We start from the raw sequence: 16,586 nt of genomic DNA, 5'->3' as shown, positions 1-16,586 counted from the left end.
TACTTTTTAAAACCTCTCTAATGGTCTCTAAAAAAGGTGGGGTGAGTTTGGACAGTTTTCTGGGGGCAGAACCCAGACTGAAAGGCCCTTTTCTATTTACTGGACCTGAAGTTCCGGATCTCACCCCCTCAGTGAGACAGGATCCAGCTTGCTGTCACTTTCATTTTTTTTTTCTTCTGTGCTCTCCAAGCCCCTCAGGCTTGATCCTTAATGCCCCTCTGATTCTGATCCTCCCGTGTATTAACCGAGAGGATTGAAAAGAAGGAAAGCAATCCCTTGGCATGGAGACATTAAAGTGACAGAGCTACTCAATGGGCACTTGATGCAGGATGAGTTGGCGAAGATTTCTTCACACTGGAGTCAGTCAAATCATGCCATCTCTTCGCATCCAGGCAGCTCCCTATCCGGCGAGGAAAAACACTGAGACTGCTCGAGACAAGTCAGACCTTCCCCCAAAGGTGTTTTCTCAGACGCTGGAGTAGTATTAGGCATGTGGGCATAAGCTGGGCAAACGGTCCGCGGTTTCCTAAATGGGAGAGAGTTCGGCTGCGTGGCTTCCACATCCACCTTTTTTCTCTCGGTCTCTCTCCAAACCACCCACCTTCCTTTCGCAGAAAAGACCAGAAATCCCTCTGCTACCGCTGGCCACCCCTCTGCCCACACCCCGTTCTTATAGAGATGAGCACAGAAACGTCCCGCACCCCTCCACGCGATAGAGTGTTTCCTCAGGCAGGAGAAACAGCAGCACTAGAAATTATATAACTCGCGAGTCTGGCTTCTCTAAGACGCGGAGCTGGGAGGGTCGGGGGTTGCTGGTCTGGGAGGCACTGCCGGGCCTTCGCGCAGCGCCCCCCTCACCCCCACCCCGAAACATCGGCTGGCAAGGGGGGGTCTTCTGGGGGAGTGAGGGGCAAATTTCTCTCGGGCCCCTTCCCAAGCGGGGTGAACGGATGGCATGTGAGGGGACTAGAGACTGAAGAGGACACGCTGACGGCTGTGAGGGGAGGAGGCTACTCGGGGCTGCTCCGGCGGCCGGTCGGGGGCTCTAGGGAGGAGGTGCCCGAGAAGCTGGCGCCTTAACACCCGGGCTGGACCAGAGGGGAGAGCACCCTGAAGAAGTGAAGGGGGCGGGCAGCTCGGCCACAGCTAACGGAGGTGCCCTGAGGAGAAACACGCGCAGCCACATCCGTGCGCGAGGACCGGCCCACGTTTCCCTCGGTATGCGAGAACGAGGGAGCCAGGCTCACAAATAGCAGAAGCCGGGGATGAGGGCCCGACGGGGGACGGGCCCACGGGCGTCCAGCCCTCCCTGAGGCCAATGAGCGCCTCCAGACACCGCGCCCAATCACAGCCAGGACGGAGGGCGCGGCTTTTGACTGGGCCGGGGTGCTGGGCGTGAGCCCGCGACCCTTCCGGACCCGAGAGCCCTGCGTCCCCGCCCACCGCCAGTCACGTGAGTCGCCAAGATGGCGGCGCTCGGGCGTGAGGCTGGAGGCGACGTGCGGGTTGCCGGTGTGGTGCCGGTGGGAGCTGCGGAAGTGCCCAAGGTAAGCGGAAACCCAGGGTGCTGGGGCCCGTGAGTTCTGCTACCTCAGTGCTGGCGCACTCTTCTGAAATGATGCGCGCAAAAGGGGTCTGAAAGTCTATAAACAGGGCAGTTCCCAACTTCATGGAAGGCACGTTTACATCCCCAGTTGCTGTGAAAAGAGGTGGGGAGAAAGTAGGAGACCTAAACTTTAGTCCTGAACGTTGGAGCCTGTTTTCTCTTGCCTCGGGGCCTTTGTATTTTAAACCTCCTGCCATTCTATCCTGACTTCTGCCCTGGTTGTAGGTTCTGAGGACAAGACTACATCTTGCTTAAATGGGGGACTTTCAAATACCAGGTGAATGTTTGAGTAAATGACGAATGACTGATGAATAAAATTCTCAAAGTCAAGTGCTATCAGGGAAGCAAGCTTTTAATAGACATTAAAAGTCAAGCTTTTAATATACTTAAAAGCACTACAAAACCGTAAGATACTTTGAAAGTTATAAACCTGCCCGATGCAGTATTACTGGTGTAATTGAATCGTGGTGACCAGTTGAGTGGCCTTGAACTGGTTACTTTTTAGATGAAATGTGAGTTATAGCAAAATCTGTACATTTCAGTACTTGTAAAAATTGTCAGGAAATTATCAGTATATTTCTCTCCTTTTATAACGGTGCCTTAGGAAAATTAGGTATGCAGTAAACATTTGCTGTCCTATTTTAGGATCATAGTTCTGAATATTTGTCTTTACTATATACTAATGTGTAGACGAAATAGGAAGTTGGTACACGGCATTGCCTGCGAGTTTTCTTTGTGAGTAATAAGGGACTGCGTGAATTGGATGACAGAGAAACAGAAAGTTTTCCCAAGTTTCTGGTTAATTATGATGTTACTGACATCTGCCTTCATGTACATTAGATGGATTAGATATAGAATCGCCCTTCTATATTGCTATCTTGTTTCTTCCATTTGCCATTTAGATGTCAGAGGGAGGCAAAAGATTACATCTAGTTTGTGAGAAATTGGAATTTATAAAATATTTTACTTTTTAAAATTATTTTTATATTTTATATTTTATTTTTTATATATTTTTTATTTTATATTTTATATATATATATATTTTTTTTTTTTCCTGTCTTCCCAGATATTTTAAAGAAAAAGAACTGGCTTGATTATAGTTCTTCACTGATAGGGAAAGAAACTGGTCCACTATTACTGTTTGTTTAATACCATACAAATATTCAAGAGAGCCCCCACCTTCACGATGATGATTGTTGTTGTTCAGTGGTCAAGTCATGTCAGACTCTTTCCGACCCCATGGACTGCAGCACACCAGGTCTCCCTGTCCCTCACCATCTCCCAGTTTGCCCAAGTTCATGTCCATTGAATCAGTGGTGCCATCCAACCATCTCATCCAGTCGCCCTCAGGATGTTGATACAATGTTTGAATCGACTTTTTATTAGGTTAGGGTTGATACATATCACTATTCAGGAAATGAATATTACAGTTATGTCCAACTTGTGTCCATTTGACTACCAGCATCAGAATCACTGGTGCAGATTTCTAGACTTTACTCCTGCTGAACCTAAATATTTCAATAGGGAGCTCAAGAGACTGCATTTCAAGTACACTGCTCATGTGATTCTTGTGCACACGAAAGGTTTAAAATCTTACTAAGTCTCTTCTATATCCTTTATGTTTAATCCACTCTGATTCTCTTGCCCAGGACTCCTGAAAGTTGAGACTTATGAGTCTGCCCTTGACCACAAATAATGTTAACATAGGGATTCATATAAATTGTGAAGAACTAGATTTTTTTTAATCTATTCACTAGCTAATCTGGAATCCCATAATGCCAATATGCCAAATGATGTAACAAATACTATTAAGACTTTTCACAAAAATCTGAGAGTCTTACCCAGAGCAAAACATTGAGAAAGGATCCTTTCTGAAAGCCTAGTTTTGTTTTGTATTTAACCACTGGTTCCTGTTAAGATGGCTTCCCTGATAGCTCAGTTGGTAAAGAAGCTGCCTGCAATGCAGGGGACCCCAGTTCGATTCCTAGGTTGAGAAGGTCTGCTGGAGAAGGGACAGGCTACCCACTCCAGTGCTCTTGGGCTTCTCTGGTGGCTCAGACAGTAAAGAATCCACCTGCAATGCAAGAGACCTGGGTTTGATCCCTGGGTTGGGAAGATCCCCTGGAGGAGGGCATAGCAACCCATTCCAGTATTCTTGTCTGGAGAATTCCATGGACTGTATAGTTCATGGGGTCGCAGAGCGTCAGACATGACTGAGCCACACAACTGAGCAACTCTCACCTTCTGTTAAGATGCTACTGGGCAAACCTCATGGTCCCTTGATATTAGCAACTGTCTATTTATGTATCACACTTGGGAGACAGGAACTTTCCAACCTTGGAGTCTAGTGCCTGAGGACCAGGCCTCCTGATATTACCATAGAACAGTTTCCAGTAAAGGCCCTACTTCTGCCCCAGGTGCTCCTCACAAGCTAGATATATAACTTACATAATCCAAGGCAGCCATCCACTGCCTCTTCCTAGTCCGGAAGGTGTCCCTCCTTCCTGATGTTCTCTCTCACTGGTCTCCAAGGAAATTCCTGCTTCTACCTCTCCAGCAAACCCAGCATAATGTCCAGAACTCGTGCTTTCATGAGACAGAGGATAAAAATAGTCGTCAACAGGTAGCTGCTGTTTACTTTCAGCTCTGAAAAAGTTATAGTATGAAGAACTACAACGGTCCTGGCTACCTTCAGGGAAAACGGTAAGGAAAACAAACATACCTGAGTAACTTAATCCTTCTACATCAAGTCCTAAGCCAAGTCAACCTCTCTGAACCTTGTTTATCTCACCCATTAAAGTAGAGATGACCATTTTCCTACCAATTTCTCAAAGTTATTACGTGAATCAAAAAGCTATTGTCTAACAGATAAGAGCCCACTAAACAATGAACGAATCATTAACACAGGATGTGAAAGCAGATGACAGTATTTGATACTTTACTAGGGTCTAAATATTTTTTAACCTGAATCTGTAGAATTTATAAGATTTAATATTAACATCATAGCTATTATGGTTCTGAATTTTGTGTTTTCCAGGACATCAAGATACCAACATACACACATGGTCAGTCCAGGCCTTCTCTAGGAGATGCAAAACTCAGAAAACCAGTGGTCATTGAAATCATAGAAAAAAAAATTGAATGCCTTAGAAAAGAAAAGTAAGAGACACACCCAGACTGAAAGTCAACTTTATTTGTAGATCTTAAGTATTGCCATGGCTTCAGGTATCTAAGAGCCTATTAACTGTATTGAGTTGGTTACGAAGAAAGCTTTTTTTTTAAAAAAAGAACTGGAGGGAAACATGAGCAGATGAAAATAGAGGTTTGTTAGAATACTGAAACTGGATAACTTCTTTTGTTTCTTGAAATTACTTTATTTCTAGAATTGTTGAAATGTTATCTGTGCAATTAGCAATTGTAATTAAAGATAATCAAGAGAACACCATTTTGAGGATGACATATTAATTGATTATCAATTATAATTAAATTCAGTTTAGAATTTCTTACCTCAGCCACACTGCTGAGCTCAGCAAAAAAGAATACAGGATTCCATGATGTACATATAGTTTCACATTACCATTCTGACTTTTAGATTAATAGAGCTCAAGAATAAAATCAGTTGATGTTAATCTGAATTGTTCAACATTTCTGGATTTAGGTATGAGTCAGAATAAGCAAAACTAGATCTTTCAAATTTCTTTGAAGTTTTGGAGATACTTTAAATGTATCTCTACTACTTAAGAAATAGTTATTTTCTAGAAGGCCTAACCAAATGTCTACAACTTTTTTCAGATGACCTTAAGCAAATTAATTCTTATAGTAGAAAGAACAGTATTCTTGGATTTAGCTAGCTCATAAAATTTCACTACATTGGAATATACTCATACTTATTTTTGGCCAAAATTTATTTTCTCTTTAAAAGAGCTCCATCTTTAGTCTCAGAAAGAGAATTATATTATCCTCTCATTAGAATGCAATTTCCATGAGGGGTGGAATTTTTTTCTTTTTTCCCGGCTTTATTCACTGCTTCATCCTTAGCATAAAGAAAATACCTTTCACAGAGTGAATGCTTAAGAAAAATGTAATGTTGCGTAAATACGTAATAATGAATGACTACACAAGAAAGGATATATCTGTTAGAAGAGTATTATGTTGAACTTAACTTTCACTCTGTTTTTCCAATTAGAACTTTAAATATATATGGAACACTGACTTTTGGAACAACAGCTGCTTTCTCTGGAATGTTGACAAATTTCATTTTCAGACATCGCTTCAAGGTTACACATGATGTTTTGAAGACATATGCATCATTGACTGCACTTCCATTTTTGTCTACCATAGTTTCTTACAAGCTTCTTGTAACAGATGCTTTGTATTCAGGTAATTTAAAATTCATTAGCATATCATGTGTTTATATCTAAGTAAAAGTACTCATTAACATATACTGTTGCCACTGCTGATAATAATCCATTGCATGTGTATATTACTTTACAAAAGTACCTTCACGTATATTGTCCTGTTTAAAACCCACAACAGTCTTCCTAATCAGACAGGGAAAATAGTATTGTGGCTTTTTTTTTTAACAAGTAAGGTCCTAAGCAGAGACATGTTCAGGTACACTAAGAAGCAACATAGTATACTAGGAAAAAAGCAGGCTTTGGTATACTACATATTTCACTTAAGTTTTGTGACTCTGGGCAAGTCATTTAAGAGACTTGCTTGTTTTAAGAGACTCAGTTGTTTTATATCTATGAATTAGGACTAACAGTACTTACCTCAGGATTGTTCTAAAAATGCAGATAGTGTACGCTGAATGCCTGGCACGGGATCTGGTATATTATGGGCTTCCTGGTATATTATGTTACTTCCCACTTCCTCCCTGTGCTTGAAGTGTCACAGCTAGTAATTGATGGAACCCGTGATCCCTGTTCATCAGGTACCTGCTTAAATGCCTCATCTCCAGGGAATTCTCTGATTCCCTCAGGTTAGGTTAAGTTTCTCCATACATTCTCTATTCATTTTACCTTCAAAGCATGTGCACGTTTAAGATATGTGTTTAAATATTTGTCTAATGCATTTGTTTCTTAGTAGACTTGACCTGAAGATCAGTGGTTGGGTCTCTTGTGTTACACTGTATCCCTAGCACATGACTGACATATAGACAATATAAATGTACTAATCTGGAATCCAGGTATCTGGTCTGCTAGTTTAATATTCTTCATTATGAAATTGCTTCTGCACCAGCTGTATAAGTAAGAGGTAAATTTATCCTTATATAAAGTGTAATAAAAACATTTTAAAAATTTAATACATTCAGTATATTGTGCCATACACTGAATTTCTAGCATTCTTTCAACTATTTTGCTGTGGTTGAGGACAATGCAAATAAGTACAGTATAAGAACCCAAGACCCTTAATAGCCAAGTTTACTTTTGTTTTCCAGGTAACATAAGCCAGGAAGAGTGTGTTCTTAGAAGCTCCCTGGTTGGCATAGCATGTGGTGTTTTACATCCCACTGCTTTGGCTTTTTCTAAAAATGGACGTCTAGCATTCAAGTAAGTCCATGTTCTTGTTCCTTCTCTTCCATCTCCTCCTCCCTTCCCTACTTCCTTTTTTTTTTTTTTTTTAATGTTAATAAATTCTCCTTATTCTTTAGCTGCCAATGACACATTTTAATTAAAATATGGTTTCATATTTCAAATAAGTAATTTTAACCCTTTTTGCTTTCCATATGGAAAATATAGAACAGAAATGATCAGTTTAGGAGAAATTAACAAATGTTCCATAGAATTTACATCCAGACGAAGTCCTTAACTCTTTTTCCTTTTTAGGTATCATACTGTTCCCCTGCCACCGAAAGGAAGGGTTTTACTTTATTCGCTACTGCTTTGTCATTCAGAGATAAAAGCAATGGTCATCCCTCTCATCCTTCAGACAACCTTTGGAATATTTCATGGTCTGCAGCACTATGCAATATTTGAAAGTACACTTGAAAAAACTGTACAAAATTAGCTGTACAAGATTAACCAAAGAGTGAGTGGACACTAAATCAGCTGAATGAACTTTTTTATAAGGACTCAGGCATTGCTGAAAGAGTTAAAAAATAGTTCTGGATAGACAGTTTGTCTCTTTTCCTTTTGCCCAGTATACAGCAGGTGTTCAATAAATATTCAGTAAATAAATGTAGGTTTTCTCTCTGTTTCATTATTATATGTGGAAATGGGCTTGAAGCCCCAAGGTCTAATCTATACATTTATATATTTATTCATTCATAAACATTTATTGAGCACCTGCTAGGTCTCAGACATTGTGTTACTTTTAGTAAGAAATGGTCCTTACCCAGAAGAAACTCACAATTAGAAATGTGAACACACAGCATGAGCGGGTTTGAGTAATTCTGTGAGCATACTGAGGATGTAGCTGTTAAATACTTGTGCAGAGGGAAAGCTATGGGGAAATGTGACATTTTCCTAAATTTTGAAGGGAAAGTTGAAAGTTCACAAGAAATCAATATAGAAATAACATAACAACCCATTCCTCTAAACTCTAATTCAGTATACTTAGTAGCTCTTAATCATTAACAAATTATCTTCACTATGCTATTTAAAGAACATTTATTGGGACTTCCTTGGTGGTCTAGGGACTTTTAAGACTCCATGCTCCCAGTGCAAAGAGCCTGGGTTTGATCCCTGGTCAGGGAACTAGATCCCACATGCTGGAACTTAAAGAGTTCACATGCCATAACTAGAGATCCCACTTGCCCCAATGAAGATTAAAGATCCTATATGCTACAACTAAGCCCCAGTACAGCCAACTAAATATTTTTGAAAGAAAGAACATTTATTGAGTACCTATTTGCTATTAATTAATACAGGTACCAGACAAAGATTCAGTCCTTGCCCTCAAGAAAATTAATCTAAAGAAGGAGGTCACAGCATGCTTCTAAGTCTGCCACAGCACTCCTGAGCTACGCATTAATTAAGGAAACCTAGTGCCAGAAATGAACACTGATGAAAACAAGACATGCAATGGAATCTCATAGTTTATTCTCTGTCTTAATCATGTTCATCTGGAGATTTAAGGATTTGGTCATCTGAGGCCCCAGGCAACCTAGGGCAGAAATGGAAATCTTAACAAGGCTCTTTACAGCATCAAATATAACAATCTGGAACACATACACTCTTACTAATTTAAAAAAAAAAGGAGGGGGGGGGCAGTAAGTCATTCAGCTCTATTCTCAGAATAATTCATGATGCTTGAAACAGGAAAAGGCAGGTGAAATGAGGGAGAGAAGGAACCAAGTCAAGTAGATAACTAGATCAATGGTATTACTATTAACTCTTAAAAATTAATAAGCAACAAGTACATGAAAACCTCATTGTGAGATATTCAAATGACCAGAAGAATAAAAAGTGAGATATCAGAAGTCCCCTTTCACACCCACTCCACCCTATTTCTACTCTGTTCTCCAGAGGTAACTACCAAGTTAGCACATCTCTTTCCTTATAGTCATCTTTTGTAATTTACATATTTTTTAGTAAATGGTATTATCCATACATATTATACTGGAAATTAATTTTCCCTTCACTGTATATCTTGGAGATCTTTCCAACTCATTTCATATAGGTCTAATATGTTCTTTTTTAGTAACTAAAAAACATTCTTAGTGATTCCAGTATTCACATAGGTGACCCTTTCAACACCTTGGTCTATCATACCACTTATTCCCATGGTCATACTCTAGACCTGTGCCATCCAATATATAATAGTCATTAGTCTTTGTAGCTGCTGAGCATTTGAAATGTGACTGGTCTAAATTGAGATATGTTGTAAAATATACATTAGGTTTTAAAAATTTACTATGTAAAAGAGTGTAAGATACCTCAATCTTGATTACATGTTGAAATGTTATTCTTTTGGATATACTGGGTTAAATAAATAAAATACATTAAAACTGATTTTATCTGCTTTTTTTAATCTGGCTACTAGGAAATTCTTAAGTTGTATACACATGTGCATGCTAGATCACTTCAGTCATGTCTGACTCTTTGCAACCCCATGGACTGTAGCCCGCCAAGCTCCTCTGTCCACTGAATTCTCCAGGCAAGAATACTGGAGTGGATTGCCATGCCTTCCTCCAAGGGGTCTTCCCGACCCAGGGATCAAAGCCACATCTCTTAAGTCTCCTGCATTGGCAGGCGGGGTCTTTACCAGTGGTGCCACCTGGGAAGTACTACATAACATGGCGCGTATTTTTATCAAATTATGTTTCTCGAGACCTTATCATTATCAATAAACTCAAATTCTTCACATTCTCAGTTATAAAACTCCATATTCTGATCACTGCCTCCTGTCCTTCCCATTTTTTCCTTCTCACACCACATTACTTCGGCTTTACCAGAATCTATAATCCATCAATCCCACTACCTTTTCACTGTCTCACACCCCTCTCACATCCTGATTGTCCCTCTCCAGTTTCAGCTACATCAATCTGTTTTCCAATCTTGAGGAAAACAGAAAAACAAATCTTGCCAAGTTTGATTATGAAATAAAGATACTGGCCTCTTTGTTTCCTTCTGTGAATTTTCTATTCATGCCCTTGACCCATTTGATTTATAAATCAAATAAATTCTCTATAAATTCTAGGTATTTTGCTGCTTCATATGCTGAGAAAGTAATCTGAGAAATAGCAAGATTGACTTACATGTTCACTTCCCTTGCCAACTGAAAGCAGAAGATATTTGTCCCTTACTCCATGACTTCAATTTGCCTTTTATGCAATAGAAAAGGTAGGGAAGTGTGTCAATATTTTCCTTTGGCTTTGGAAAGCAGTACTTGTCAAAGTGGCTATAAGGCCATAAAGGGGAATTAGGGAAATCCCGATCTTAGTCTGAGCCCAAAGGTAAAAGTAGGTGAACCACAGTGAAGAAAGGCAGCAAGTCTCTAGATGGAGCTCCATTCTCAAAGTTCAGATCCTGGCCTTACTATGCACCAATGGGATGACTTTGAATAAACTATTTTGAATAAACTCTGCACCTCAGTTTCCTCATCTGTAAAATGAGAAATAAAGACTACTTACCTCATAGTGTTGTCAGGACTAAATGAGTTAATATATGTAAATCAAAATTGTGGCCAACTCACAGGATCTTACTGCCAATACTGGTGTTGCTACCGCCGTCACCGCACACCAACTAATACAGTCCCTTCCCTAGTCTGTGGTTCTCAGTTCACCATTTTTCTAGGAAATAGTAGAAAGAAGCACAGCAAAGAAAATTTATAACTTTCATTTGACTACACATTCATTTATTTGGCTAATATTAAGATGTAGTATATGAAAAACATTGTATACCATATGTTGGGCTATTTACCTAAACTTTCTGACTGCTTTGCAGTAAGGTTATCAAAATGGAACCACACCATACCTGGCCTATAGAAGGTGCTCAATAAATGTGTTTACATTTGCCTGTTTTCCCTGATATTTTCTCTGAGTCATATAACGACAACTAAGATATGGTCCCAACTCTTACCTTCTCTTTTGGATTTTTCCGCTCCATTTCCTCCAACTGCCTTATTAGCCACGTGATTATCCTATTTTGTGTTTACTGTATCGCATGGTATTGCTTGCAGGGTATTGTATAATAATGATTTTCTTCCTGCTTTTGAACAATTATATTGGCATGTATAAACTATTGAGCATTTTAATTTCTAAGCTATAATTGAAGCCAAGGAAGCAATAAAAAACAATGTTTGAAATAGTAATGGCCAAAAGTTTCCAAATTTGGTAAAATCTATAAAACCACAGATTCAATGATTTCTAGATCAAAATGGTGACACAACAGGCCCCTAAACTCATCTCCCTCCATAAACACACTGAATCTATAGCTACAGAGAAAATCCCTCTGAAAGAAATCTAGTGGCCAATAAACACATGAAAAGATGTTCAACATCACTCATTATTACAGAAATGCAAATCAAAACTACAGTGAGGTATCAGCTCACACCAGTCTGAACAGCCATTATCAAAAAATCTACAAACAATGCTGTAGAGAGTGTGAAGAAAAGGGAACCTTCATACACTGTTAGTGGGAAGGTAAATTGGTACACCCACTATGGAGAACAGTATGGAACTGTTCTCAAAAAACTAAAACTAGAACTAGCATATGACCTAGCAGTCCCACTCTGGGCATATACCCAGAGAAAACCATAATTCAAGAAGATACATGCACCCCAATATGCACTGCAGTACACTTTACAATAGCCAGGACATGGAAACAACCAAGATGTCCATCAACAGAGGAAGGGATAAAGGAGATGCTGCACACAGACACAATGGGGTATTCGTCACAAAAAGAAACTGTGCAGTTTGCGGAGAACCTGGGTAGACCTAGACTGTCATACACAGTGAAGTAAGTTAGAAAACCAAATATCATTTATTAGCGCTTATATGAGGAATCTAGAAACATGGTAGACATGAACTTATCTGCCAAGCAGAAACAGTGACAAAGATGTAGAGAACAAATGTATGGATACCAAGGCAGAAAGAGAGGGTGGGATGAATTGGGAGATTGGGATTGACATACATACACTATTACGTATAAAACATAACTAATGAGAACCTGCTCTACAGAACAGAGAACTCTACTCAGTGCTCTGCGGTAACCTAAATGGGAAGGAAATCTAAAAAAGGGGGGATATATGTATACGTATACCTGATTCATGAGCAGAAACACAACATTGCAAAGCAGCTACAGACAATAAACATTAATTTTGAAAAAAGAAATCTAGAAAACTAGCTGAGCAACTCCTACATATTAGGCAAACAAGAAAATGTACACACCAAAATATGTAGGAAAGGCTGAGAAACAGTCTTGCCCTAAGCCCCACTGCCAAATGAATGACACACTGTCGGGGGAAACTTGAAAATCCCAGTTCCTTCCTGAGGAGAGAAGGATTTGGACCCAACACCTAGTGTCTCAACATTTGAATTCCACCTGAAAGGACTTGTAAAATGACTAAACCTGTTTGATTTTCCCATCATTCATCTGTAAAATGGGAGGAATATTTATGTCTTGAGGGTATTGTAAGGACTAATTAAACAACCTAAATGTCCATTGACAGATGAATGGGTAAAGAAGATATGGTACATATATACAATGGACTACTACTCAGCCATAAAAAGAATGAAATAATGCCATTGCAGCAACATGGATAGACCTAGAGATTATCATATTAAGTGAAGTAAGTCAGACAGAGACAAATATATGATATCACTTATACGTGGAATTTAAAATATGACACAAATGAACTTATCTATGAAACATACTCACAGACAGACAACAAACTGGTGGGTGCCAAGGATCTGGGGTTTGGGGAGGGATAAACTGAGAGTTTGGGATTAGCAGATGTAACCTATTAAATACAGAATGGATAAACATGGTCCTACAGAAGAGCACAGGAAACTGTATTCAATATCCTGTGATAAATCATAATGGGAAAGAAGATGAAAATGAATTTAGAAGGCAAAGTGGTTGTCTAAGGAGGCTTTACTAATAGGTGAGAAAAAAAGAGAAGCAAAAGGCAAAGGAGAAATGGAAAGATATACCCAACTGAATGTGGAGTTCCAGAGAATAGCAAAGAGAGATAAGAAAGCCTTCTTAAGTGAACAATGCAAAGAAATAGAGGAAAACAATAGGATGGGAAAGACTACAGATATCTTCAAAAAAATTAGAGATACCAAGGGACCATTTCAGACAAGGATGGGCATGATAAAGGACAGAAATGGTATGGACCTAACAGAAGCAGAAGAGGTTAAGAAGAGGTGGCAAGAATGCACAGAAGAACTACACAAAAAAGGTTCTAATGACCTGGATAAGCACAACACTGTGGTTACTCACCTACAGCCAGACTTCCTGGAGTGTGAAGTGAAGTGGGCCTTAGGAAGCATTACTACCAAAAAACTACAGGAGGTGATGGAATTCTAGCTGAGTTATTTCAAATCCTAAAAGATGATTCTGTTAAAGTGCTACACTCAATATGCCAGCAAATTTGGAAAACTTAGCAGTGACCACAGGACTGGAAAAGGTTAGCTTTCACTCCAATCCCAAAGAAGCAAATGTCAAAGAATGTTCAAACCACCAAGCAATTGCACTCATCTCACATGGTAGCAAGGTAATGCTCAAAATCCTTCAAGCCAGGCTCCAACAGTACGTGAACCAAGAGCTTCTGGATGCAAAAACTGGGTTTAGAAGAGGCCGAGGAAGCAGAGATCAAATATCCAACATTCACTGGGTCACAGGGAAAGAAAGGGATTCCAGAAAACATCTACTTCTGTTTCATTGACTATACTAAAGACTTTGTGTGGATCACAACAAACTGTGGAAAATTCTTAAAGAGATGGCAGTACCAGACCACCTTCCCTGTCTCCTAAGAAAACTGTATGCAGGTCAAGAAGCAACAGTTAGAACTGGACATGGAACAACAGACTGATTCAAAATTGGGAAAGGAGTACATCAAGGCTGTATATTGTCACCCTGCTTATTCAACTTATATGCAGAGTATATCATGCGAAATGCTGGGCTGGATGAAGCACAACCTGGAATCAAGATTGCTGGGAGAAATGTCAATAACCTCAGATATGCAGATGATACCACTCTAATGGCAAAAAGTAAAGAACTAAAGAGCCTCTTGATGAGGGTGAAAGAGTAGAGTGAAAAAGTTTGCTTAAACTCAACAGTCAAAAAACTAAGATCACGGCATCTGGTCCTAACACTTCATGGCAAATAGATGGGGGAAAAGTGGAAATGGTGACAGGGTTTATTTTTTTGGACTCCAAAATCACTGCAGATGGTGACTGCAGCCATGAAATCAAAAGATGCTTGCTCCTTGGAAGAAAGGCTATGACAAACCTAGACAGTGTATTAAAAAGCAGAGACATCACTTTGCTGACAAACATTCTTTATAGTCAAAGCTATGATTTTTCAAGTAGTCAGGTACACATCTGAGAGTTGGAACATAAAGAAGGCTGAGCACTGAAGAATTGATGCTTTAATTGTGGTATTGGATAAGACTCTTGAGAGTCCCTTGGACTGCAAAAAGATCAAACCAGTCAATTCCAAAGGAAATCAACCCTAAGTATTCATTAGAAGGATTGATGCTAAAGCTAAAGCTCCAATACTTTGGCCACCTGATGCGAAGAGCTGATTCATTGGAAAAGACCCTGATCCTGGGGAGGATTAAAAGCAGGAGGAGAAGAGGGTGATAGAGAATGAGATGGTTGGATGGCATCACTGACTCAATGAACATGAGTTTGAGCAAACCCTGGGAGAAAGTGAAGGAAAGGGAAGCCTAGCATGCTACAGTCCATGGGGTCGCAAAGAGTCAGACAAGACTTAGCGATTGTACAACAACATATATATATATATGTGTGTGTGTATATATATATATATATATATATATATATATATAAATCAACTATATGTAAATAAAATGAGTTTTTTAAAAACGATCCTGCACCCCAGGTGAACACTAAGCCAACTGTCTCAAAGTTGGCAGGAAAATTCACTGCACTTTCTCTTGCCAGAACCCTTACTGCCCACACAGTGTGGTACCATTCAGAGGAAAACCTCAATTCGCATACTCTCCCTGGTGAGGGAAACAAGTAGAATTTATGTCCATCACCCTGACTTTTAAGGGGGCTGCCTGAGGGACCATTCTCCATCTCACTTGAATCCAAGTACCGACAGAAATGAAGGGGCCAGATTAGGGATATCTAAGAACCCAACCATCAGTGTGCACCAGTCTCCATTACCAGACAGACTAGGTAGAGATCCACAACTGCAGCTTACTACAGCACCAAAGAGGCCACAGCATTAAAGAGACCCTCCAGCAGGAGCTTTCAAGAAGAATTAGCAAACCTCTTAAAGCACAGAGAGTATGTGTTTCCAGAAAATATTTGAGTGACCTCCAGAATCACTAGCCAGGCTAAGTGGAAAAAGTTCTCCCTATACAATTGCAGATTGAAAAATCCAGGAGTGATGCCTGATTCTTCAAATGCTAAAGTCCCAACGAAAAGTAACAAGTCATACAAAGAAACAAGAAAAAAGGCACATTTAAAGGAACAAATTAAATCTCCAGAAACTAACCCTAATGAAACAAACAGAAATTTATTAATTACCAAAAAAAAATAAAAATTGTTACAAGGATACTCAGTGAACTAAAAGAGAACACAGACACCTAACTGAAATCAGGAAATTATGCAATGAACAAAATGAGAAAATCAATAAAGGAAGAAGAACCAATGAAGAAGAACCAAACAGAAATTCTAGAACTTAAGAGTGTTGTAAATATCTAGATTGAAAGTTCAATAAAGGGACTCAAAAGCAAAGGCAAGAAATCAGAAGAACTAATCAAGTGAACTTGAAGACATAACTTTCAAACGTCTTTTTGGGGGGTGGGTATAGCTCAGGGGTAGAGCATTTGACTGCAAAAGTTGTTTGGTCTTTTTGTTTGTTTGTTTTTTGCAGAGGAGAAAAGGAAAAAAATGAATGATGAAAAATGAAGATAGCCTAAAGCACTCTGGGGTCATCATCAAATCGAACCATATATGCATCATGTGAATCCCAGCAGGAGAAGAAAGAAAGAAGAAATAATGGTCAAAATCTTACCAAATCTGAGGAGAGAAGTGGACATACAAATTCAAGATATTCGAGAAACTCCAGTTAGCAAAACTCTAAAGGGATTTGCAATGAGAGATGTTGCTAAAAGAGAAAATCAAGCAGACATGACCACTGGTTGACCAGAGAGCTGGATCAGGGCAAAACGGCTTCTCGTCCACTCTCTGTCCTTAGAATGTATGTTCTGCCCTTGAAAATAACCATTTTCAAGGACACAGCCTTGAGACAGCAATGTTGTTGAGACCATCCAGATAGCATATATGACTGAACCCAGTTAAGGCCACTCTGTAAACTTAGAGATTCTGCCA

General features: G+C 39.6%; 1 protein-coding gene across 2 annotated transcripts; it reads left to right on the top strand.

Moving 5' to 3' along the window:
- The first annotated feature begins 1,412 nt into the window (after positions 1–1,412).
- Positions 1,413–9,564, top strand: TMEM126B (transmembrane protein 126B). 2 transcript variants are annotated; one of them, XM_065936953.1, is made up of 5 exons: positions 1,413–1,547; positions 4,644–4,765; positions 5,793–5,986; positions 7,050–7,161; positions 8,481–9,564. In XM_065936953.1, the coding sequence occupies exons 1-5, from the start codon at positions 1,467–1,469 to the stop codon at positions 8,524–8,526; spliced, it is 555 nt and encodes a 184-aa protein (XP_065793025.1). In that variant the 5' UTR covers positions 1,413–1,466; the 3' UTR covers positions 8,527–9,564. The 2 variants fall into 2 exon arrangements, with proteins under 2 accessions (XP_065793025.1, XP_065793024.1); XM_065936952.1 differs by lacking the exon at positions 8,481–9,564 and adding an exon at positions 7,438–7,788 and having other exon boundaries at positions 1,414–1,547.
- The last annotated feature ends 7,022 nt before the right edge of the window (positions 9,565–16,586 follow it).

The sequence above is a fragment of the Muntiacus reevesi genome, chromosome 5 (genome assembly GCF_963930625.1).
Source record: "Muntiacus reevesi chromosome 5, mMunRee1.1, whole genome shotgun sequence".
NCBI classification, from domain to species: domain Eukaryota; kingdom Metazoa; phylum Chordata; class Mammalia; order Artiodactyla; family Cervidae; genus Muntiacus; species Muntiacus reevesi.
This window is presented reverse-complemented; position numbering and strand designations above follow the sequence as displayed.

Coding starts and splice junctions, on each gene's coding strand:
- TMEM126B (XM_065936952.1), top strand. CDS start 1,467: ATGGCGGCGCTCGGGCGTGAGGCTGGAGGCGACGTGCGGGTTGCCGGT. Junction 1,548..4,643: donor GAGCTGCGGAAGTGCCCAAG/GTAAGCGGAAAC, acceptor TGTGTTTTCCAG/GACATCAAGATACCAACATA. Junction 7,162..7,437: donor AATGGACGTCTAGCATTCAA/GTAAGTCCATGT, acceptor TTTCCTTTTTAG/GTATCATACTGTTCCCCTGC.